A 25,351-nucleotide genomic window follows, 5' to 3' on the forward strand; every position below is an offset into this window, starting at 1 on the left:
TTTGCTATAATTATAGGTGGTGGTGTTACTTATGTTGCACCTACCTACGACCACTCCATACTATGCCACCACATGATTTCTAAGTTCAACAAGTAATCCAGGTCTACAAGTTTGGAAGGTAAGGTGGACAATGCACTTATACATCGTAGATCTTAAAAGAAGCTTCTTTCAAAAGATATTCGGTACATATTTTGTAAGGTGCATATTCATTGGTCACTTATAAGATGCTCAATGAAAAGGAAACGTATAACTAGTGGTGGAATATGCCGCCCATCCTAGACCAGGCCAATTATTTCTGAAAGGACCAAGTGACATTGCCACGGGCCATTAACAAGCTTAGATACTCTGAAAAATGAATTTTAATCTTTGGAAGACAGTCCTTAGAAAATGAGTTTGTTGAAATGTTCCCCTCCTCTCCTCCCCCCCCCACGCACATGCGACTAGGGTTTGTCGCCTCCTATCGGTTCCGCTGCCGTTCTGCCTCGCCTCTTTGGCCTCCAGGCCATGGAGGTGGGGTGGATCTGTCCCCCACCGACGGGAGGGCTCCTTTCCTGTTTTTAGGGTTCATGTTTGGTGGGGCGGCACTTAGGTGGTGGTGGCGACGTCTCTTCCAATAAGGTCCCCTCCCCCCCGGCTTCAGCCCCATCTCGACGGCGGCGTTGAGAAGCTTGTGACAGTGGTGTGGTCTTCAAGGGTTTCTTCTGGCTATGAGGATCTTTAGATCGTCAAGGAGCTTCACCGGCAGTTCATCCCCCTTCTTCGTCTCCGGGACAGATGTGGTCTTCTTGAACCATTTTGGCGACTTCCCGTCAGCAACCAACAACGTCAGGCTGGCCCGGGGAGGTGCGGCAGCGGCGGCGCACCATCGACATGGTTAGGAGGTTGAAGATGAAGGGCTTCTCAAGGATCTTGATGTAATTTTCGTTTTTCTTGAGGTGTTTTGTACTGTTCGTTGTTTCTTTTAATGCCCGGTTCTATTTTTTTCGTGTATATTCAAATATGCTATGTTCGCACATAAAATTTTGTGGGAAAAAGATATTTTTGTGGACTGTGTAAAAAAGACAAAATAAATTCTCGTTTGAAGCTATTTTGAAGCAATGGAAATTGTCTTTTTTTACACAATTCACAAAAAATGTTATTTTTCAGCGAGATTTTGTGTGCGGACATAAAATGTCCAGATCGAAGCACACGCAGGAATTTTTCATTTTTTTTTTGACATTTCAAAATATGTTGTTGTGTGCATCTACATCTATGAGCCAATATCAATATCCGGGTCGTATAAGCGTTACTCTACTTCTATCGTTTGAAAAACGAGAAACTACAAATTCCAGATGACAAAAGCAAAGTAAATTTACAAACAACACTGAGGGCTGCCAACATTTCAAGCATTGAAAAATCCTCTTATGAACCCAGCACCTCCGAAAGCAAGGTACATATTTATTGGCCACTTAGAAAGTGTTCATAAAAAAGGAAACGTACAACACAGGTACGTGTTTAACTAGATGGTTACAAATCCATGCATCGATGATGGATCCCATTTTATTATAACCCCTTTACAGCTACTAGCTAGCTAGGGTTTGCCCAGGTGCTTACGACGAGTCTTTGGCAATGTTCAGGTAGCGGTAGGCCGCGTCTATAATGTGATTGTGCACCTTTAGTTTCTTTAGCCAGCCTTTGGCGATTACTCTGTGGGCCGCCTCCGTGAAGTGTCCGTCCCAATATAAATACTGAGATGGGTCGTCGCACACTGTCGCACCGGGCATGCCACAACCGGCGCTGATGTTGAAGTTGTACTTCCCACCTCCACCGCAGCAGCAGCTCAGGACATCTGAGACAAGCCCTGGAATTGTTCAAACCAGATAGTTTTCATAAGAAGCTAGAACAAATTAATTAACAAACAACATGGCGTCACGAGCTTATCTGTGGAATGGTACTGACCGAATTTCCAAGGATACTTGACCATTCTGATTACTGGGGTGAAGAAATCGGCGTAGATGACCAGGGCGCTTGGGTTATTTGTCTGAACGATCTCCAGGGCCTCCTGCAGCTGGGTGTTGTGATGCTTGGCTAGGTCGTTGAAGTCCTTCAGGCACCCGGTGTCATCCTCGTAGCTTGCCGGGTCGGTACTAGGGAAGAAGAACAAATTCGGTGGCGTGCATCCCAACGGTGGGATCCCGGGTACGACCACAGTCTTCGCCCCGTGGTTGATTAGCCTCTGCACAAATATAAACAGTCACATAAATATCGTGGGCAGGAGTCGATCATGACACATGAGTTGCAACTAGATTGGGCATGATTGTTGCAACAGTTACCTTGGTGGCCTCGGTGATGTTTCCGACGACGCTTGGGACAATGGAGTAAACGTCCGCCAGGGGCATTCCCAAAATCGAGAAGCTATAATCGTTGACACCAAATTCTCCCATGAAAAAGAGTGATTTGTCGAAGAAGTCCAACGGGCATGCTGCAAGATACGGTGCAAGTTAACTGCCGCCATGGATTATAGATATGTTAACCACAATAAAACAGGGAAATATTTGGGAGGACAATGAAGCCGTGCCTCCACTTGTTTCTTGCCAGCCGATGCTTGCGCAAATTCAGTTAAGAGGGCATGAAATACACATGAACCGGCTCAGATCTCTGCGCTTAAGCTAGGTGACTTTGTGAGGCTGTTCTGAGCCCATATTTCAGTGAAACAAAGACACTCTCATCTACTCCAACCGCTGCCACGGCTCCTTTGTGGCCAGCACTGAGCAGACACACCAATATATGAAACAACAATGTTTTGCGACATGCAGCGCCACCAATGAAATACTCCCTACTTGTCAAAATGCAGTGCATGTAGTTTTATTTTGAAAAGTTAAACGGTGTAAAATTTGACAAAGTATATATGTAGAATAAAATATGAATATCTGGAGTACCAAATCAATACGATTAGTTTTATTATGATCGATCTTTTTATATGGCATACATTTGATATTGTAGGTATAGATATTTTTCTCTATAAACTTGGTTAAAGTTTACATCATTTAACTTCTGCAAAAAATTATATGCAGTACAACCAGGAAGTAGTAAGAGCGCATGCATCAACCGATGTAGAGGCTAGGGCGATGCTCTTTTTTGAAGAAAAAAACAAGAAGGTGTAAACGAGTGGTGTTCATGTGATCTTGCATAGCTTAGGTTCTTTAGAATTAAGCAGAGAGGTAGCACAAATTTACAATATTGAAATAAAATGGTCAATTAGAAAGATAAAATATGGAGAAGTTTGGCCTGCCTCCAAGCTAGTTGTTAGTGGTAACTTGTACCCCAACCAGCGGCAGCAGTAGTACTCAACTCAGCTTAATTATATTGACACTACCCGCAAAAATAATAATTATACTGACACGCATAGATCTCGGAAAAAAATAAACACTGACATACATAGACCTTGGAAACAAATACTGATACGCATAGATCTCGGGGGAAAAAAATACTACTGATACGCATAGATCTCAAAAAAAAATATGACACGCAACAGGTTACAGGTGCCGAGTACCATCCTTAAATAGTCTGTACAGATCTGCGTTTGTGTAGACTGTAGACCAACAAATTGTTCTTATCCCTTGCTAATCATGGGATTAGCCACTACTATGATGCACTCTCAAATGTATCCAGGAAGTGGATGAGGGTTGGAGGTTTGGAGCCGTGGCACAGTGGAGCAGAAAAAAAGCTCTCTCCTATGCAATATGCGTTGTATAATCGTATTGGATCTGTGCTAAGTGATTACGTACCTTCGGCAGGGCTGCACAGCGAAGGCTTGAGCGACTCGAACAACTGCAGCTGCACCTTCATGGTGGTGTCCAGAGCAAGCATACCTGCAATCGGGATATCTTTGAAGAAGCTGACGTTGAGAGCCGTGGCGGCGGAGATGGCGAAGTTGGCACCATGGGTGAAGTCTCCGTCCTTCGCCAGGGACGGCGTGAGCAACGGCAGCCGTAGCTTCTGTGCTGCACTCCAGCAAGCCAAGCACACATCACGGCTAGACCGAGCACAAAACACCACTAGACATGATTCTTTACAACCATGGCGCCTAGAGCAGCCAAGAACAAGAGGTCCTACCGATGAAGTCGATGATGAGGCGGCCGTCGGTGCTGCGGCCCGTGGCGTTGCCAAAGTACGTCTGGCCGTATGGAAGCTTGGCAGTGGGGTCGAATGGGACCTTGTTCTTGGCATTCATGATCCTGCCATTTCCGGTGTCGGCGAAGGTGTCGCCGAAGCTGAAGATTTTGTCGAAGTGCCCGAGGGAAGAGATGGCTGGTTCCACGGACGCGAGGAGGAGAAGCGAGAGGATGCAGCAGAGGAGCTTCATCTTGCTACCAAGGCGGAACGAGAGGGATGAAGCTAATCGAGTACGTGCTCCGGATATTTATGCACACGACCCCGGTGGTTGGTGGCAAATTCGTAACGTTAGATTTTTTTTCGAGGATGCAAATTGGTAATGTCAGATTTTTTTTCGGGTTAGACGAGTGTTCCATATTGAGGCTCGCATGCCACATGGCCGCTGCGCTGGAGAACAAGGACTGACTTGCATTAATGGGCTGGCCCCGATCCGTATGAAGGCAGGCATGGGTGATGCGGTAGAGCGCAGTGGATCTGGCAGGCATCTGTGCGGTGGTCTCGATCCATCTCTATCTACAATTATAGTAACTTGATTCGTGCAACAGATATACTAATATATAGGATGCAGATGCAGGGGAGCTTCATCTGCTAGCAAGATAATGGAGTACGTGCTCCTCCGATGGAAATGGCCGGATATTTAGGGCTTCTCCAGCGGCGCGACGCAAACGGACGTTGAGAGACTGTTTTCGTCCGCCGTGACCGGAAATGCGTCTGGCACCACCTCCAGCGGGGTGACGCAAAGTGATCGGGTCGTCCGTGGAGACGCAAACCTGGCCCAAATATGCGTCTCGGATGCGTCTCTGCGGACGTCCAGAAAGTGTCCGCTCGCGTCTGGCGGACGTTTCGTCGGGCCCGCCTGGCAGCGACCCTGCGTCGATGCGTCTTCTCAAACGCGCCAGCGACTGCGCCGCTGCGTCGCTTCGGCACTCTGCGGCACGTTAATGGCGATGCCTTGGCTGCCGAGCGGCCGCCAACCTCCGCGAACCACGTTAATGGCAACGCCACGCGTCCCGCGGCCACCGCATGCCTCCGGCCTATATAAAGAGGGCGCGCGTTCTTCTTCCTCATCCACTCCTCCAAAGAAACCCTAGCCGCCACAAAGCTCGACCGTAGCGCCGCCTAGGTGTTCCTGTGATGCATCCAGGCCCGCGATGAAGTCCATGGCCGGTCCTGGTGGCCGGCGAGGCGGTCGAGGCCGCGGCCCTGGGCGCCCCCGTGGCCGGGGCAGGGGCCGCCGTGGTGGAGCAGCTACGGCCCCACGCTCGCTGTCGCATGCGCCCTCCTCGTCCTCGCGGGAGGAGCGCCGCTTCGAGTTCCTCCTCCGCATCGACGACGACCCACTCGGCATCAAGCGGCTCCGGACAAGTTCGCCGAGTTCGTCGACGACGTCGAGCCGGCGCAGCTTGCGGCTACGGGAGGCCAGCCGCAGCCTCGCCGCCTGGACCGTGGAGGTCCTGTTCGACGGGCAGGGCAAGATGTACCTGCACACGGGGTGGGACAAGTTCGCCCGTGACCTCGCGCTCGAGCCCGGCTGCCAGCTCACCTTCCTCTACGAGGGGAACGACGAGATGATCATCAAGGTGTTCGACGACGCAGCCTGCCACAGGCACTACCACATCGGCGAATCCGGCTCGGACACCGATAGTTAGAACTTAGAGTGTTCTTTCTTTGCAGCGAATCTGGCTACGGGCCAGACGAAGCCAGTAGTCGAGGTTTCTGGATGTTCTTCCTCGGTAGAACCAACAAGGGCAACGTCTCCTCCCGCTGGATTTTCCAGTTTGGGTGATTGGGTGTGCCCTCGAATGTTTTTTCTTGGCAGCGAACATACGGAAATCAACACAACTGGCTTTTTTTAAATAAAAAATTATATTTGTGTCGACCATGGTTCAAACTATCTGTTAGTTTGTGTAAACCATGTTCCAAACTATGTGTTAGTTTGTGTAAAATCATGTTTCAAAATGTAATATTTGAAACTATGTTTAAATGGAGAAGAGAAAAAAAAAAGAAAAAAATGCGTCGCCCCTCTCTAGCAGTCCGCAAACACAAACGAACGCGTGGACAAAAACGATCATTTTAGCGTCCGCAGGATACTCGCGGACATTTAAATGCGTCGCCGCCGGAGATGCCCTTATGCACAGAACGTCAGGACGCCTGTGGTTGGTGGCAACCTGGTAACGTCATTTTGTTTTTGTGTTATGCACTATGTGAAGTGCTGATCAAGGAGTGTGAGATCTAACTCATAATTTTTTAGGGGAAGATCTCCGAAATCGCGGCAGGCCCGCATGCCGCATGGGTGCTGGCCGATGGGGCACAAGACCTGACTTGCTTTCATGGGCTGGCCTTATCCGTACGAAGGCCGGCATGGTGATGCCCTAGTGCACAGTGGATCTGGCAGGCATCCACGTGGTTGTCTCTTTTTCTTTCGAAAAATCCACCGATGTAGTATTAACTAGGAGGCATAGGCGTGGCAGCACGCTGCGTCCGTGGCGTTCACAAATTTTGCCTGAGTAAATTAATGTTACCTATTTTAGTTTGGAGTGTGATTGTAATAGGTGAAAACTGATTCAAGCAGATAGTAGAAGGGAGAGCAAGTAGGACGCCATGGCGATAATGTACATACTTACATCCAATTATATACCGGAGATAGCCGTGGCTAGTACATGTTTACAGTTGAGCGACACATATACATATTTTTGCTGGACTGAGATTCTTAGTGGACTTAGCCAGGCCCAGGCGAGCGGGAGTGCGGCCTGTGCGATGGCACAGAGCCCATAATTATTTGGGGCCCCAAATTTTATAGCTCCCAGGCTTTTTCAATCTGCACGCCACCCCTGATTAGTCCCATGCTCCCAAACATAATAACAATTCAACCCAGTCGTCCCATAATTTGCTTCCACTAGGTTTCGATGCCAAAACGTAGGACCTAATAAAAGGAAAGCCGCACTAACCAACTATCCAGGATCCCGATCCTGATATAGATGCACATTAACCGATTCTTATTGCCGAGGTATAATTATAATTCAAACTTTTTTTCTTTAAGTTAGGGCCCATTTCAAAATTTGGCACAGGGCCCCCATTTCGGCCGGCCCGGCCCTGGACTTAGCCACAAGACATAAATGCACATTCCTAATGGACGTGATACATGATTTTTTCTATTGATTTACACACACTGGATAGAGCCACATTGCGGAAGGGATAAATTGTCAAGTGATTTTAATCTACACTACTGCTGACATGTATAGCTAACAGTAACTAATAGCATGCTGAGGTGGTAGAGAAGTCGAGAGCTGGAGTGAGCTCTATAGGTTTGTCAGAGCGAAAGTAGGGCTCGGGCTTTGTTACTATGCACCATGCCGCAAGAATTCAACGGCTGTAAAAAAATCTGGAGAAACTACATTCATTTTTATTGTTGCCTATTCATTTCTATTGTAAATGGATCATATTTTCCAATTAAATGCATCGCAATAAGATATGTTCATCTTTATTATGAAACTCATTATGTGTTTCTCAACATATGTTTATTAGATTGAAATAAGTGTTATTACTTTTCATGAAAGGGAAACAATATATTTATCAAGAAATGTTGAATAAAAATATTATGGGAGCTAGCCCAGAAGCAACGAATAAGTATTGTTATTTTTTTCACACAAGAGAAAGATATATGTATTAGAAAATAAGTCGAACAATGTTGTTGAAAATTTTGATAGGTATAACAGAAAACAATTAAGAATTAGTGGAAGCAAATTTTATGAATGGATATATATCTTTTCAAGATTTTTAAAATATTATCTTAGATTATAATTTTGATTTTTAACGTTTAAAACACGTACACCTATTTTTTATGCAAATGGCAGCGCACATAGAGAACACGGCCTCTTCACTTTTCTCACACGTGGTGACCCGCACACATGCATCAGCATAGTCACCTTCGTTCCCCTATCTCCTTGCTCTCGCTCGTGCGCGTACTGCCGCCGAGTCTGCTTCTCGATTCCGTCCGCCGGAGCTGCCAATCGATGCAAGCAAGAACAACATAATGCTCGCTTTGGTATGAATCGCAGATTCGTTGCCGTCACCATGCCGTTCTAGCTTTACTGGCATCTTGCAGTTAAAACCTACCCATGTGTCCCTGTATGCCCTGCAGCCGTTGCTCAGAGGAAAGCGGCCACACATCGGCAGCGGCGTGAAGTGCCAGAAGCTGCGGCGCAATGGCCACAGAAAGGTTGCACTTGCAGGTACACACCCCCTCTTACAAAAGCTTTAGTGCTCTAACTGGTTTGATGTGTTTGATGAGTCATCCGTTGGTCCTGAATGTATGTGTTCATATGTCGCCTCTTTCTTCGTATTTTCTAAATGTTAGGACATGGTTAACTCGTACAGAATCAACGCTCGACCCATTATAGATAGTTATTTTTTTGTTCACTAACAGCAAGTCTAGGATTGCAGATTTTATATGTATTATTCTCTGTGTAGCAATGACATGTGTAGAACTGTAGATCATGTATGGACAGTGGGCATTGTCTTCAAAACCTTCTGAATTGTAAGCCCAGCGATGAATGATTTTAGTACCCATTCTCCTCACTTGGCAGTAGTTGATCAACTTAGCACTTGCTTTGTTCAGATTTTGAGATTACTTAACAAAGTATAGCAAGAATTCTCTGTTTCTCAATGCCAAAAGTCCAGAGCTATTGCTCTTATTCGTACAGTAGCATAGATATGATAAACCTAGTAACCGTCAGTCCTACAGTTTTTGAGTACCCATTATCTTGTGTAGATCTGTAAAAAGAACTAAGAGGTAAAAGCAAACAGAAACTGCACACGCAGGAGCTCTGCATCACCCAATGTGCAGTACAACTGAAAGGAAAAAACAGAGAAGATTGCATTGATCAGACTGATTGATTACAACCATAAACAACACGACTGAGAAAAGGGAAAGAAAATAGTAGACTACTGACACAACAACAATCTAACTCATCTTTGCCTGCAAATGGGACTAACTACTCCCTAGGGACCAAAGAAGGTGAATTTGGCGGCTGTTATCTTTTCTTGTTTGTGCACTGGAGGAGATCTGTAAACCCAATGGGCCCATCAACACCTGAAGAACACCCATGAAACCTGGCCTTGGAAGCGTCTCAGAAAAATATCCACTGTGGCGAGGAGCCGGTACTAACATTTAGAAGAACACAACGCCAGCGTGGAACTGGAGGAGGCTAGCAGAGCCACACACGCACACGGGGCCTGCATAAGGAAGACATGCTTCATAAGGCAATGAAATGAGAACAATGTGGAGTGTCCAAAACCAACACTAAATAGAATCAAATGAACCATAAGATTCTCTAACATAAGAAAATCGAGTGAAAATCCATTGAAAAAACAGAGATTCGGAAACCAAAAGAAAAGAATCCACCGTTGACAGCAGCATGCCAGGCCTAGTGTCTTGAACCTATAAAAAAGAACATGTACCTGAACTGAGACTTGGTCAGAGCTTCATCTTTAATTTGTGTAGATAGTCAAAATTAAGGATTCTGACTTCATACTGAAGTAAATAAAGTGAGCAATAGAAATAGAATACCATACCTTTGGATTTGCACCGCTAAGCTGAAAAAAAAGATAAGCCAATATTTGAAACATCAGTCGTCATAGTGCTGGAAGATGCATTGCATACCAACTTTGCACTGGCTGTAAATATCAGCAGATTCCGGCGCCCGGTAAACACTCGACAGCTTGGGACACCCGAAATGGTTAACATGAAAAAAAATCCATTTCTATACCTAATAATAAAGAAAATAAGACTTCTTGTTCGTCCGTTTTTTAATACCCCTGAAGTTGGCCAAAATTACACCACATTGCCACCGGTAAGTAGATACCGCTTTGTTTCTTTCATTGCTAATGCACGTAAAAAAACGGAAAGCAGGCCAACGCACGCGAGTAATCCCGATAGGAGCGATGCACCTAGAGGGCTGGAGGCACCCCATAGCAGGCGTTCCGGCGACCGGCTCCGGCGGCGGGGGAGGTGGATTCCCCAAGCATAAGTTCCTGCTACCAGATCCGACGGTATGGGAGATGGATTTCTGTAGAATTCGAATAGGTCGGGGGAGGTCTGTTCAACAATAGAAGCACCTCATGCGGGAGCCGCGCACTGGGCGGTCGGGGATGACGCGGAGCTCGGCAGGGTGTGACTGGGGATGGTGGCGAGATGGCCAGATGCTCGCCGCGGTCGCCGCGGGCTTGAGCGACTGGACGGGCGGAGCTCGAGGGAGTAAGGCCGGCATGAGCTTGTGCGGGAGGACGGCCACATAAATCCAATCCCCCCAGGACGAGGCCTACCGTGACCACCGCTCCCTCTTTCCACCTAGATGGCTAGATCCCATCCTCAATTCGACTAAATCGCTGGAATTATTTTCTGTCGCTCTGGGCTTAGCATGACCGGCTTGTAGTAGCTGACCAGGAAGGATTTGGGCGCAGTTTTGCTATGTCCTTCTCCCTCCCCGCGAACGCACTAAGCTGACCGCTCAGTCTGTTGAGTGTGTTTTTCTCGGATACAGTGATGAGCATAAGGTCTATCGCTGTTGGGACCTGTTGGTCGTCGGATGCGCATCTCTCGTGACGTCACGTTTGATGAGACGCGTCCCTTCTATCCTCGCCCCACCTCGGGTACTTACCCGGTGGAAGATATCTCTTTTCTTTTTTCCGGATGCACCTCCTGCTGTCCCTTCTCCTCCTCCTCCTAGTTCTGATGCGCCTCCTTCGGCTTCGGTGCCATCCTCTCCTCCGTCTAGTTCCCCTAGTACTCCTCGTTCTCCGGCTTCGGATCCTTCCGATGTTGTCCCTTCTTCCTCTTCTTATGATGAGTTGTCTTCTGCCGATGAGCTCCCTCCTTCACGGCCTGTTCGTCAGCGTCGTCCTCCATCCTGTTACTCTCCTAGTCAGTATGGTCTTTATGTCGTTTCTGAGCCGACTTCTTATCGGGATGCCGAGCATCATCCTGAATAGGTCGATGCGCTTGAGCGCACTGGCACCTGGGATCTTGTTTCTCCCCCTTCTGGTGTTCGTCCTATCACGTGTAAGTGGGTCTATAAAATTAAGACCCGCTCTGATGGATCTCTTGAGCGCTATAAAGCGCGTCTTGTGGCTCGTGGCTTTCAGCAGGAGCACGGCCGTGACTATGATGAGACTTTTGCCCCTATGGCTCATATGACCACTGTGCGTACTCTTCTTGTTGTTGCTTCTGTTCGACGCTGGTCTGTGTCCCAGCTTGATGTTCAGAACGTCTTTCTTAATGGCGAGTTGAGTGAGGAGGTTTACATGCAGCCTCCTCCTGGGTATTCTGTTCCCGATGGGATGGTTTGTCGTCTTTGACGTTCTCTCTATGGTCTGAAACAGGCCCCTCGTGTCTGGTTTGAGCGTTTCGCCTCTGTGGTGACTGCTGCTGGTTTCTCTCCTAGTTTTCATGATCCAGCACTTTTCGTTCACACTTCTTCTCGTGGATGCACTCTTCTTCTTCTCTATGTTGATGATATGATCATTACTGGTGATGGTCCTGAGTATATTGCCTTTATCAAGGCTCGTCTTCGAGATCAGTTTCTTATGACTGATCTTGGTCCTCTTCGCTATTTTCTTGGCATTGAGGTTTCTTCCACTTCTGATGGCTTTTCTATCTCTTAGGAAAAATATATTCAGGATCTTCTTGCCCGTGCTGTTCTTGGGGATGAGCGCACGGTTGATACTCCTATGGAGCTTAATGTTAAGCTTCGTCCTACTGATGGTGATCCTCTTCCTGATCCCACTCGTTATCGCCATCTTGTTGGGAGTCTTGTCTGTCACTTGTCCTGATATTTATTATCCTATTCATATTCTGAGTCAGTTTGTCTCAGCTCCTACCACTGTTCACTACAGTCATCTCCTCCGTGTTCTTCGTTATCTTCGTGGCACGATCACTCGTCGCCTTTTCTTTCCTCGTTCCAGCTCTCTCCAGCTCCAGTGCTACTCGGATGCTACGTGGGCGAGTGATCCTACGGATCGTCGTTCACTTTCTGCTTACTGTGTGTTTCTTGGTGGTTCGCTTGTTGCTTGGAAGACGAAGAAATAGGTTGTGGTTTCCCGTTCGAGTGTTGAGGCTGAGTTGCGGGCTATGACTTTGTTGATTGCTGAGGTGACCTGGTTACAGTGGTTGCTTGCAGATTTTGGGGTCTCTGTTACGACACCCACTCCACTTTTGTCTGGCAGTACAGGTGCTATCAGTATTGCACGTGATCCGGTCAAGCATGAGCTGACCAAGCATATTGGTGTTGATGCTTTTTATACACGTGCTCAGGTGCAGGATGAGGTTGTCGCGGTTCATTATGTGCCTTCAGATTTGCATTTGGTGGATTTCTTTACAAAGGCACAGACTCGAGCGTAGCATGACTTCTTACTCTCCAAACTCAGTGTTGTGGATCCACCATGAGTTTGAGAGGGGTGTTAGATGTATATATCTGTATTGTAGTTTCCCCATATGTTAGGGGCCTTCCTGCATATTTGCACCTGTACATGTACTATATATTGTGGCCTTTGGCTCCCTGGTAATACAATAAGCATATTGCCCTAACAATAACATCAATCTTTTTTCTCATTTAATATAATTCTACATAAGCAAATTATTTAGGACGCCACGCTAAAAGATCCCTATTTTAAAAGACGTACGTACCAGGTGAAAAGACGAGTATATAATTAAGTACCAGGTGAAAAGACGAGTACGCAGTCACACGTGAGCTAAGATTTGTTGGGCTGAGAATCAACACGTGGTGGAATGGTTAGAATAGCAATGACACCTTTGATCATCTTATGTATATTTAACTAGAACGATACCCCGAGCGTTGCAGCGGATATCTCTTTAAAAAATGTAATAAAACACATAAAATTTGGTTTATAGAATATGCAATATTTAGTTGGTCATAGTAGCTGTGACACTAAATTTAATAGCCATGGAATGGATAAGTACTTAAAAATTTCAAGATTGTTATATTTCAGAGGTGTACGTGATTGATTTAGATAAGGTGAAATCAACCGACTGTAGAACCAAATGATATTGATGGCTTGCATGAAAAATGCATGCACATTGCGGCATTATGTTTTTTTAAATATCATGTATGATTAAGAGCTCATAATTAACACTGAGTTTAATTCGCAAAACGTTTATTTGGTTGCCAAAATTATTTGATGTTCAAGTTGCACATGACTTAACTATGTAATAATATAGCATGAGGGTGTGATATTATCAATCGAGCGACAAATAAAAAGAATGATATTGCTAGTTTAATGATTAAAATAGATAATCTAAATATCTTGCATGTAGAGATAGATAATAAATAAGAACTACTATTAGTGGGATGAGGTGGACAAATGATTGGCTAAGGAAGTAGGTGATGTGGATAACTTGCATGTTGAGATAGAAAATATTAATTGCACTTAGTGGGTTTTGTTTTATAAGAAGTATAAATAGATTAGAGCATCTTCAATCGCATCTCTCAAAGCGTCTTCAAAGATTTTTAAGACGTGTCGAATATTTTATCATCCCCAGTCATGTGCTCCAAAGGTTCTTTCCGCCTGACGAGGCTATATAAGTTATCCAACGTTCGGAGCCTATCCCTGTCCACAAGGAATGCTCCGAGGGCGCCGGACAGAGAGAGAAATGAGGCGAGAAGTAGCGAACAAGTTTGGGGACATGTTTGGGAAACGCGATTGGGCAGCAACCACCCCCAAACACAGCATAAAGGAACGTTCCCCAAACGCTAATCCGGAACGCTCAGGAGGACGCGACTGAAGATGCTCTTATTGCTTTTTTACGCTTTTGTTCGATAGTTTCGTAGCTGGGGTTTTTTAATGTTTTCCAGAATACGAAGGTATCGCTATAATAACTTCCACGTGTCTTTCATTTTCTTCGATCTTATCTTTGAACTTTTATTGCTTTTTATGAAGTTCCATGGATCTTATCGGAAATATTTGATACTTTAGGGATCAAATTTTAGATTTAACATTTTGTGTCTCATAAAAAACACACCATCTGTTCCTAAAAAGTTTCGCAACTTTTTCTAGATACAGATGAATCTATAGCTAAAACATGTTACATGCATCTCCATATTTAGATAAAGCTGATAAATATTTTTAGACATGGAGGGAGTAGAATAATTTTTTAGTGCGAGCCGATATTCCTATCGATAGCAACACACCTATATAATTTTGTTAATACTAACGTCCACCAAATCAGTTTCTTGAACTCAGTCTTTTCAAGGTGTCCATGCATAAAGATATACCCGATTAGATTTTTAGACTCAATCTCTTAGAGGTGTTCATGCATACGCGGACGCACGTATGTGGCCTCATAAAAATGAGTGTACATATGTGTATTGTGTTTCATAAAAAAAATATTTGTTGGGTTTAGAGCATCTCCAGCCGTGTCTCCCAAAGGGTCTCCAAACGACGCTGAATTGAGCGTTTGGTCACGATGGCAATTTTATCCACGGATCCGGGTATCCACGGATATTCGACCCGCCGGGCACGGGTATGGAGGGTTGGTTGTGTCCACGGATTTCATAGGGCGGATATCCGATAATTCATGGAGCGGGCACGGGTAGAGCTTTTGCTCCATGGATATTCAATGGATATCCAACTGACTTGTGGGACCCACATGTCAGTGACACATGCAATTTTACCTACGGTTGGCTGTCCTTTTTAGGCCCAAATCACCAAACCCTTAATTTAAGCCTTGATGCTTTTATACTCTAAATAATCACGGAACCGCCTTGTGCTGGTAGGGCTTCCGCCGGCCGCATTGACTGTGGATCTTCGTTGATTGCTCCGCCTCCTCGGTAATGTGATATATTGTTGCTTTGATATTCCTATGAATTGTCGACATAATTACGGCTGAAATGCTACTGAAATAATGTCAAAATGCTGCCAAAATATTCATGTTAGCTTATTATTTATGAAATGCAAGTGAAATATTGCTGAAATGGTACTCAAATTTTATGGGCATGGATATCCATGGATATCCAGGTATCCATCGGATTTGGATTTGGGGCGACATCCATGCCCATGGATACTTTCGTGGGCGGGGCAGAGCGAGGCTATTGGATTTGGGCATGGATCTGGTTTTCCTATATCCATCCAAACCCGCTCCATCGCCATCCTTAGCGTTTGGGAGACGTGTTTTGTTCGTGCCACGTTTGGGGATGTCGCTCCCAGCCGCGTCACCCAAACGCCACTCCAATTTTTTTAACAGTAAAATACTCGTTTTTGTTTTTTTTTGCATTTTTATTTGAATGGAGGCAAGAAATATTTCATTGACTAATACATAATTAGGAACCAGATTTACACAAACTAACACATAGTTTGGCACATGGTTCCACAAACTAATACATAATTAAAACATTGCAAAATAAGAAAACCTAACTAGTGTTGGCCTAGATTTCGTATGTTCGCTGCCAAAAAAGAACACTCTTAGGCACCTAAATTGGAAAATGCAGCTGGTAACTATAGCCATGTTGGTCCAGAAACGTCCGTGACTATTTTCGCTGTGAATAAAGAACACTCGGCATATTCAATCGTTCTCCTCATCGTCGTTGTCGTGCTAGTGCCAGCAGCAGCGCGTGTCTTCGAACACCATGACGCTCATATCCCCCTCGCCTAGGTACGCGAATTGAGCACGCAGCCGACTTCGAGGTCGTGGTAGCGCGCGAACTTCTCCCAACCGATTTGGAGGTACATCTTGCCGCGCCCGTCGAAGAGCACGTCCATCGGCCATCGGCAGCAGTCGCAGCCAGCCTCCCGCAGATGCACCGTGGACGGCTCGTTGTCGGCGATGAACTCGGCGAACATGTCCGACAACATTTGGATACCGAGTGGGTCGTCCTTGAGGACGACGAACTCGAACAACACTTGGTGCTCTTCCTGCAGGTCCGACGATGAAGACGACGGCGTCGCAGGCAACGACGACCGTGCAGCCGCGGCCACAACCACGACCACGGCCGCGACCTCGACCTCTGCCTCTACCAGCCATGGCATTGACTCTTGAAATGGTGGCGGCTAGGGTTGGGGAGAGAGACGCTAGGGTTTGTGTGTGAGGGACGATGCAAGAGCGGCCCTTTTTATAGGCCGGAGGAAGACTGGGAAGCGGTGATGCTTATTAACGCCGACACGGTGAGCTAGGCGAGACGCTTCGCTGCGTCTCTGCAAAAACTGCACCATCGCTGCGCGCAAATAACTTTCATCGCGAGGTAGGCGACGGTTTGGTTAAACTAAAATGTGCCGCTGACGCGTTGGTCCCGCCACTCCCCGCCTCGTATTTCGTTGTGTTCGGCCTGGCCGAAACATCCCCTATGGAGCAGGGTTGGGCTCAGGACACCGAACACCGTATTAAACAATGCCGACGAAAGAAAGCTTTGGAAGACACGGCTAGAAACGAATTTTTGTCCGAGGTGTCCTAAATCCCTTTGGGGCACACGGCCGCAGATGCTTTTAGTCCTAACGAGAGGTCGACACGCACATGCGAATGTGTGAGAAGAGTCTGGACGCACACTTCTTGGAGAATAATATATAAGTTCTAGGTGAAAAGACAAGTAGCTGCAGTCGCGAATTTGGCGTGTCCCGTCGACGGCGCCGGCGAGGAGCGGATCCGGGAGTTGATAAGCGTGGGGAGGTTTCCCGATCGATGTGCCCCAGCAATAATGACTCTGCTGTTGGCGGCCCTATACTTCAGCTCTGAAAGCCACTGCAACGATGGCGTAGACTTCTCCGTCGAAGGTGGTGGATACCAGATTACCCGTAGTTCTGTTCTCCTCCTCCTGGTCATGCTTCTCATCCGTTTTCTCTTGATGATTTCCATGTGTTTCGATGCTTGTAATCTTATTTTTGTTGAATGAAATATGCGATTATTGGTTGGGATCGCAGTGGCGCACCCAATAACCGGAGTTCGATTTCTGTCAGCGACGAATTTCAAAATTGACACGCCAAATCCTGTTTCTACTATATCAAAAAGTGTCTAGTTTCTTCTAGACACGGTTTCATTTAAAAAAAAAATTAAAGGGCGAGATGTGTTGGGTTTAGTCTGCAGGAGCCCCAGCCAGCCAGCAATCGAACCGCGCATACGGATGAGCGAGAAGTGTTTAAGGAGAACAATATAGAAGTATGATGTGAAAAGAGGAGTACTGCAATCCATCAATGTCAATAAAGCTGATCGGTTGTTATTTCCTGACATACTAATGTTGATACTCTTGTCGATGTTGATTAACTACTTTAGTAATTACACGTGTGCACGCAGCCTTAGCATTGCAGCTTAAATTAAAATTATGGAAGAACCTTCAGTATTTACAGGTCTATGGTTTATTATGGTTGCCTTCACGAAAGTACAAGATTGTATCTTTGAAGAAGAAAGAGTTTGAAAACCTCGAAGATTTGCTAGTACCTTTTAGACTTTATTTTATAATTATTGAAGACACCATGTACTATTTGTTATTATGAATATATATGGTATTAATTGTCAAAAAAAAATGATGTGAAAAGAGGAGTACGTGCAATCCGTCTCAACTAAGGGGCGGCGAGGACACCATAGTTCTCACTGGGCTAAAAGTCCCGCACATCGCTGATCGCCGCCACGCCTCATGCTCCCACGCCTCCACCCACCGTTGCTTGCACTCCAGCAAGGGCATGTATTGTCTGTTGCGCTCCCGTTGCTAGGGAGGCTGCTGTTGTGGCTGCTGGTGCCGCGGCTTCAGGCTTGATGAAATCTGCCACCTGTGGAGGCAGCGGCAAATTTTGGGCGCATAGGGTTAGGGTTACGGTGAGGTGGAGACTCCCATCTGCGGCGGTGGGACGACGACGATCCCACCTTGTTAAGGAGAACTTTTCATGCATGGCGCTGCTACACGGTGATCTTGACATTAACTACTACAGTGACATCGCACATTTGCAAGGAAAAATTCAAAATACTAAATGGTAAAATAGTTTTATTATCATTTCTATATTCCGGTTTTCACTTCAGAACTGGTAAATAATGCAAAACAATAATGCAGAAAGAGCACTTCAGAACTGGTAAATAATGCGAAACAATAATCAGAAAGAGACCCCGAAGTTTGCCATCACTGGGAAACGCTTGTAGCTTAATATTATCCACAGAAGAAATGTGCTAAGCAGTAGCAGCCAAGCTTAACAGAAGCATCTCATAATTGATAAATCTTTCTAATGTAAGTAATCTGAAAGTAAAAAATGCGAAGTGATATTTAAAAAAAAAATACGTATGTTACTAACCTGTAAGAAATGATTTGAGAGGTTGATTCATCCAGGTATGTTGAAGAACCTGCATGTTCAATTCAACATTCACTCACGAGATTAAAAGCCAGATTCAAGGTAGTATATATTTGAACCAAACCTCAGCAAGAATCTTTTGGATTAAAAGAAACAAACTAACCTCAAATAAATTAAGACAGCTAAAAACCACCATCCAACAAGATATTGAAGATAACCCAAGCAAATCAAACATATTTGATGAGGCTATTACTTACATAATTTTATGGAACTGATACTTCCAGTAAACATTGATAATGAATGTGACAGTCCTTCCTTACTACTCAGGTTGTAGAAGATAGCTGCGATAAGGAAGCAAATACACCATACATGGAATCTTGATGCTCAAAATGATAACTTCAGTGCAAATCAGGGTGCAATCAGTTCGTTCGTGGAAGGAGCCATGAAAATGAAGTTAAAGTAGTTGAACAAGATAAATGAAGAAGATAGTGATAAATTCTTAGAAAATGAGAAACAATTTTCTGAGCAATTAAAGCCGGAAAAAGAAGAAAGTAAAACCAGAAGAAGAAAGCAACATTTTCACCACAGAAAAGAAAAACCGATGATTCTTTTTTCACACTAAACAAATAGAGGGTAAAGAGTGAAGAAAAATGAAACGCAAATGAAAAATACTGAAAGAAAGATGGACAGAAGTAGATACTGAAAGAATTAGAAAAATAAAATTCATAATAATGAATGAATGACTGAAGCAAGAGAAAATGACACCCAAAATATAGGGAGCGAACCTTAGGATTTTAGTCCCGTGGAGCAAATGCATCGAGAGCCATCGGATCTTCAAGTGTATGGTGGATGGCAATGCTCTCAGGGCCCACACCAAATTTTTCCTAGCAACTGTTATGTGAGAGCTACACGCTGGTGCTCTGACACGAACGTCTGTGCCACATCAGCGTCCAAATGAAAAACAAAAGATTGAGACTGAAGCAAGAGATACTGGAAGAAAAATCAAGAACATAATGATTGAGTCAATAAAGCAGGAGATACCGAGGGAAAACCCGATGATCAAGTGACCACATAATTCAGAAACTTAACACAGAAACCGAGGAACAGAATGATTGAGTGCTTGAAGCAAGAGATGCTAAAAGAAAAATCGATGATTAGGTGACTGAAGAGATGAGAAATTTAAGACAGAATCAGAGGCAACAAGAATCAGAGATACTTAATAAAGAGCAGCTGAAGAATTTTGACTGAACACTTAAGCAAAAGAAATAAGAAAGAAAGGCCAAAGCTATTAAAGGTAGAAGAACAAGAATGAGAAAAATGAGAATGCAAACTGAAATAGCTGATAAACTGAACTCTACTAAAGACATGACTGACAAACTAGCTAAACTGAGTGAGGAATACTGAACTGAAAAGACGTAGTGAGAACTTAAGAACAAAACTAAACTGCATGTACAAAAAATTGAAGAAAAAACAAGAAGGATGGGATCCGGCTCTTCTAAAAAAGTAAAACAAACTGGTAGGCAAAATACTTAAGAGTAATAGTCCTGAACCATAAGACACTACAATATTGATAAACTTAAAAACTGAAAAAACAAATGGACTGAACAATGAAGAATGGGAAGCTGAGGAATGAGTGACTGATAACATGAGAAACTTAAGAAAGACTGAAAACAGCGGAAATTCAATTTTGATCTAGGGTGCAAATACTCCTGCTAACGGAAAATACATTTAAACTCTCAAGAAAATTCTAAATAAAAAGTCCACACATACATGTCAACATTCTATATGTGCACGCAAGTCTCGCGAAAAATTAACATTTAAAAAGATAAAGATATGTCCTTCTGAAGAGCTTTTTTAAAGCAGTAGCAGCTAGATATGAAATCCCTAACCCCAACGCAGAAACAAGCAGCCCGACTACAGCCCACAACTAACCCCAAACCCAAGCTCCCCTGCGGCAGCGAAATAGGAGACTGACTTCACAGCTCTAGCGGCGAGCTCTCCACCAGGCAGACCATGGTCAACCAAACCCTCACACATGCGAGCGGAAATACAGAGCGAAAAAGAAACAGACGGAAGAACAGAGTACAGCGTCCATGCCTTTCACACAGCCAGCCACTGTTGCGTTGACTGCGGGGTCCATGTAGATCTCTCCACCATGGCAGCCTTTGCCTGCCACCTCTCTCTCTCACCAGAGCAAGGAATGAAAATTTTAAGAAAAAAGAAAAAAAGACCCTGATGCTACATTGACTTGGCCCAGTGCGAGCCCAGAAATGAGACCTGCGATTTAAGAGAAAAATGCGGTGTAATCCCTACCTCCCTCTCTGCCACTTCGCTTAGCTCTCACTGCACAGATTTTGTCGGGATGCCCCGGTATGGCAAAGTCCCTGAGCTAACAAGCGCGTAGCACTTCGCAGATCAAGGCAATACCAAGCGTAGCAAAAGATATGAAGAAATCAATGGAATAGAGAAGAAATGGTGTGTACTGGGCCAACCAACCTCGCCTCCGGGACCGGCTGGCGCGCTCCATGCGGCCCGCTCCGGCTACCCCGGCCTGCTTCGGCTCCGGCTTCCGGTTTCTCCCCCGGCCTGCTCCGGCTCCACCCGCGCATTGGGCTGACTTCCGGCTCCCGTGGCCTATCCGGATTCGGCCTCCTCTCCCTGGCCGGGTGTGCCCCCCGCTTGGCCGGCTCGCCCAGAACTGGGTCGCCCACAAGTCGGCTTCCGCTGGGCCGCCAGCGACCGCCCCGACCGGCCTCTCCAAGATCACCCCAGGTCACCAGCTCCACGCCACGCTCGCCCCCAGGCCAACTCGGTCGATCCCTGGCCGGCTCCCTCGCTCGCTCCCCGGCGCCCAACAGCAGCCCCGGCCAGCTGCTCCCTTCATCAATGCCAGCTCCAGCTATCATTGCTCATTTCCATGGTGGCCGGCTGGCCACCCTCCTCACGTACATACGGGCCAGCTTCATCCAACCGTGCTGGATCCAAGGCCGATGATAAGACCGACCAAGCACCATGTACCCCTGCCAAGGGTACGATCAAGCTAGGGGTCATTAGCTCCCATAGAATGATCGGGAGATTCAGACCCACCGCCTCAACAACACCGCTGCCATCTCCGCCATGAAGATGCTGTGCCACCTCGCCATCGACGGACCAACCCGCGCCAGTACATTTCCATGATATGTCAAGCTGGGCGTCCCTGGTAGCCACGACCTCCTGTCCAATTTCATGGCATTGGAGACCTCCTGTCCAGTTTAATGGCATTGGAGACGCACAGCGCCGCCATGGACGACAAGTACCTCCGCAACATCGTGGTCAGCTTTCTCCTCAGCCAACATTGTGCCTTATCTCGACACTCGAGCAATGTTGTGCCACTGGGGATCAACAGGTTGCAGCTGCTGTCAGTCCGCTGCCTTCCACATCCGCTGCTTCGTCACGAGCTAGTGGCGACCACGTCCGAGTGCCCTCGTAAGCACCACTGCCAACCTCCAGCGTCCCTCCCGGCGATCCAATGTCACGACACTTCCCCGTGATTAGGGATCAATCTCAGCGGTTTTGAAGGTTTTAACGGTTCCAGCCCTTCTAAACCACACCACCCTCAAATTCTCGCCACTGTCAGCATCTCGTCATGCTTGCAGCCTCGTACGGCCGCATCAGCATCTCACCCTGCAAATTGCACGTAGCGCCTTGCCGGTCTTCAACTAACTACAAGATCACAACTAACTACATGATCGCAAAATAACTACATGCACAACAAATTAACTAATGCAGATGCATCGAATCAAGATTAAAAGCTAGCAAGAGGTAGGTGAAAAAAAATAGATCAAACATAAATAAAAACACAAGAGTATCACTTAGAATAACAAGAGGTGCTAGATCACTAATGTCTAGCCTGCCGGAGCCATTTCCACTCGTGAAACTAGCATTGGTACCTTTGTATTTGTGAGACAATTTACGTGCTATCCTCTTGAATTGTGACGGAGCCAGTTGCTACACACAAAAGAAAATGTAAATGTGAGGGGGGGAGCTAGATAAGAAAAAAAAATGAGGGAGCGAATTGAAGAAGAAGAAAAGGAAAAAGACAAACCAATATCATCTTTACAGTGTCCGTTCTGTTCTGTATGGAATTTAAAATCCACTATTGTATCCATTGCACTTTGATCGTTTGTGAAGCGTGGGAGTTAGTTCTTCGTAGAACAACATTTGGTACATCCATTGACCTTGGAGATTCCCCTGGTTTCAGCCAGAAATTAGGGAACATTTGTTACTAGCAATTCTCTGTTAGTGTCCATCTCAGCTTTATTGGAGAACTTCACAATATTAAAAATACCATCAATGACCTACAAAAACAACATTTGTGAGTAAAAAGAATAACCATGAAACCCAAATAAAAAGCATGAGTACCATCAAAGGAAAACAGAACACAAAACAAAAAGTCGACCTCGTTATTCAGGTCCGGGATCTGGAGCCGGCTGGTGGTAACTTTCCTCGACGCGGCGCTCTGATGGTCAGAGCCGGAGATCTACTGAAGGCAGTCAACGTATGGAAATCCCCCTCTCTGCTCATGGTGATCTGGAGAGGGGAGAAATACAGGCCTTCTGCTGCTGGGTGTCGACTCTGCTCCAGGGTAGTTCTGAAGCTACTCCCGGGAATTCATCCAAGACAGTTCCACGGTTGCTACGGTTGCAGATGGTCAAAGGGCGACCACTCCCACCTCACTCGTCGGCTTAGGTTCCTTCCAGCCAGCGCACGACGGCTCTACTCAGCCTCCAGGCTGACATGCCATCAAGGAGGCTCCTCTGCTCCAGCACAGCTTGCTCCCGCCATCTCATCCCAATTGGCTCCATCCCCACCTCCGTTGACTGTGTTGTGAAGCTCCAGTTTTCATCCACTGTCCTTTGTACAAGTTACAGTAAGGCAGTGTTGTAATTTCACTTTTTCTGTGCAGCCTTACTGTAACTTCTAACTCCACCGACCACCGCTGTTTACTGAAGCTTCTTGGGCTTTGGGGCCTTCCCTGTTAAAAAAACGAAATGCATCTTATTGCTGAAAGACAATGAAAAACATTCAAAATATAGGATGCTGCTTGGGTCACCCTTTTCAGTAGATAAAACACCCTGCACAAAAGGAAAAGAGGAAGAGCAAAGGTGTTCAAGACAACCTCGCTATGCAGGTGTATACACACAAGAGGCAATGAAAGATATTTAATGAAAGCATGGCCATGCGACCCTCCTTATATCATCTTGCAAGATTTATTTTCAGCTGCCTTCTCCCGAAAGCCTTCACGCGTGGCTGCATCCTCACACACACACACACAATAGTGAGTAGGTAGGTGGTCAAATGATCGATTGAACTGAGCGAGTGGGGTTTTGCGATCTAGCTCTGAATAATATTTCACAATATGCCCCTTGCAAGCAACAAATCTAGGGACAGACGGGTCCATTGTTCGAACCACAAAGTCCAAGACATGTAGATAGTACACCTGATCAAGGAAGGAAAATGTCAGCAGTACAGGTTTATACAGAAAATAGAAATAAACATGCGTGATAAAAGACCCTGAGACAAGAGAAACACCTTGACATAACAAAGGGAAATGATTGCGTAGAGAACTCACTGCAAGTAGTGACATAACTCATTCTTTTGCACTTGCTCCCATAAAATTTCCCCGTCTCAATGAGTTCACTGATGAAACGTGCATATACAAGACGACTAATATCAGAAATACAAAATAATTAGCTCCCTCAATTTCTTGGAAGCTGATAGGTATTTAACATTTCAACGGCCCTTGGAGGTGGGGCATATGAAACATGTAATGGCAACAGACATGAAGCATGAGCAAAATATTTTTGTCACTTAGATCAAAGGTAGGACAAAACAAGATCCTTCACCATTACTGAACTGAGTTCTTTGATATACCAATATAACATTTTGATCGACGATAATCTGGGAAGACACAATATCAACACAACCAAACAATCCAGCGAATAAAACAAGATGCGCAATTCAATTTTGATACAAAAAAAAGAACACAACTGAAGCCATACTTTTGCAATCACAACCTTTTTTGGTGGGGCGTCAGCAATCTCAGCGCCTCAGAGAAATATTTGGTGTAATAAAAATGGAATGCACCCCCATATTACCACTATGTGAATAAGGCATTTTGCTCTACAAAAACACAGAACAGAAGGAAATAGAATGGTTGAGGCTGGACACACATTAAGTTAATTATAAGAACAAAATCACAGGTACTAAATCCTTATACAAATCAAATGGGCAAATGTGCACGCAACAAGCCACAGTCCAGACATCGCTACCTTTGCAAAATTACAATAATTCTTCTTCAAACATTTCATAAAAAAAGTAAGACAGATATAACACAGTTCATAAAAAATGTAAAAAGGACTAGGAAGAAGAACTTCGTTACTAAAGAAGCCGATAATGCATTGTCCAAGAACTTCTTGTTCCTTCACTACACCATGAGAAAATCATCACACAAAAGTTTGCCTTAAAAAGGCTAATCAAAACCTACAATTCATAAACAAAGTATATGGCAGGAAGAAATGCAAAAATGATCCGAGAATTCAGCAATCGACATGGTGGTGCAGCTGGAAAAAGTTGTCACCCAATGCAAGCAAGCTCACCATCTGGTATACCACGTGTAGCCAAAAATTGAAAAACATCAGCCTTAGCTACAATGAACACAAGTAAAAGACAACTCACAGGTAAGTATTGCCACAGGGGTCTGTGACAATGCATTGTCCACACATGAATGATCGTCTTTGCTTATTAATCAGTAAAAAAATGCTACGGGCACAAATAATTCTACAACCATAGTACCTACCACCTCTGTTGGTGACAACCTCTAGTACGTTCATCTGCAAAGCTCATACCAAACATATCCAGCGTTAACCTCTCAAGGCAT

At 45.3% G+C, this 25,351-nt stretch overlaps 1 protein-coding gene across 1 annotated transcript; it reads right to left on the reverse strand.

Moving 5' to 3' along the window:
• Positions 1-1,371: 1,371 nt before the first annotated feature.
• On the reverse strand, positions 1,372-4,352 carry LOC124685174 (GDSL esterase/lipase At1g28590-like). Its single transcript, XM_047219502.1, has 5 exons — positions 4,096-4,352; positions 3,768-3,983; positions 2,313-2,461; positions 1,939-2,215; positions 1,372-1,840 (listed from the first exon to the last, which is right to left on the reverse strand). Exons 1-5 carry the CDS (start codon positions 4,343-4,345, stop codon positions 1,590-1,592), a joined length of 1,143 nt encoding a protein of 380 aa, XP_047075458.1. The 5' UTR covers positions 4,346-4,352; the 3' UTR covers positions 1,372-1,589.
• Between the last annotated feature and the right edge of the window lie 20,999 nt (positions 4,353-25,351).

Source organism: Lolium rigidum, chromosome 1 (genome assembly GCF_022539505.1).
Source record: "Lolium rigidum isolate FL_2022 chromosome 1, APGP_CSIRO_Lrig_0.1, whole genome shotgun sequence".
NCBI lineage: Eukaryota > Viridiplantae > Streptophyta > Magnoliopsida > Poales > Poaceae > Lolium > Lolium rigidum.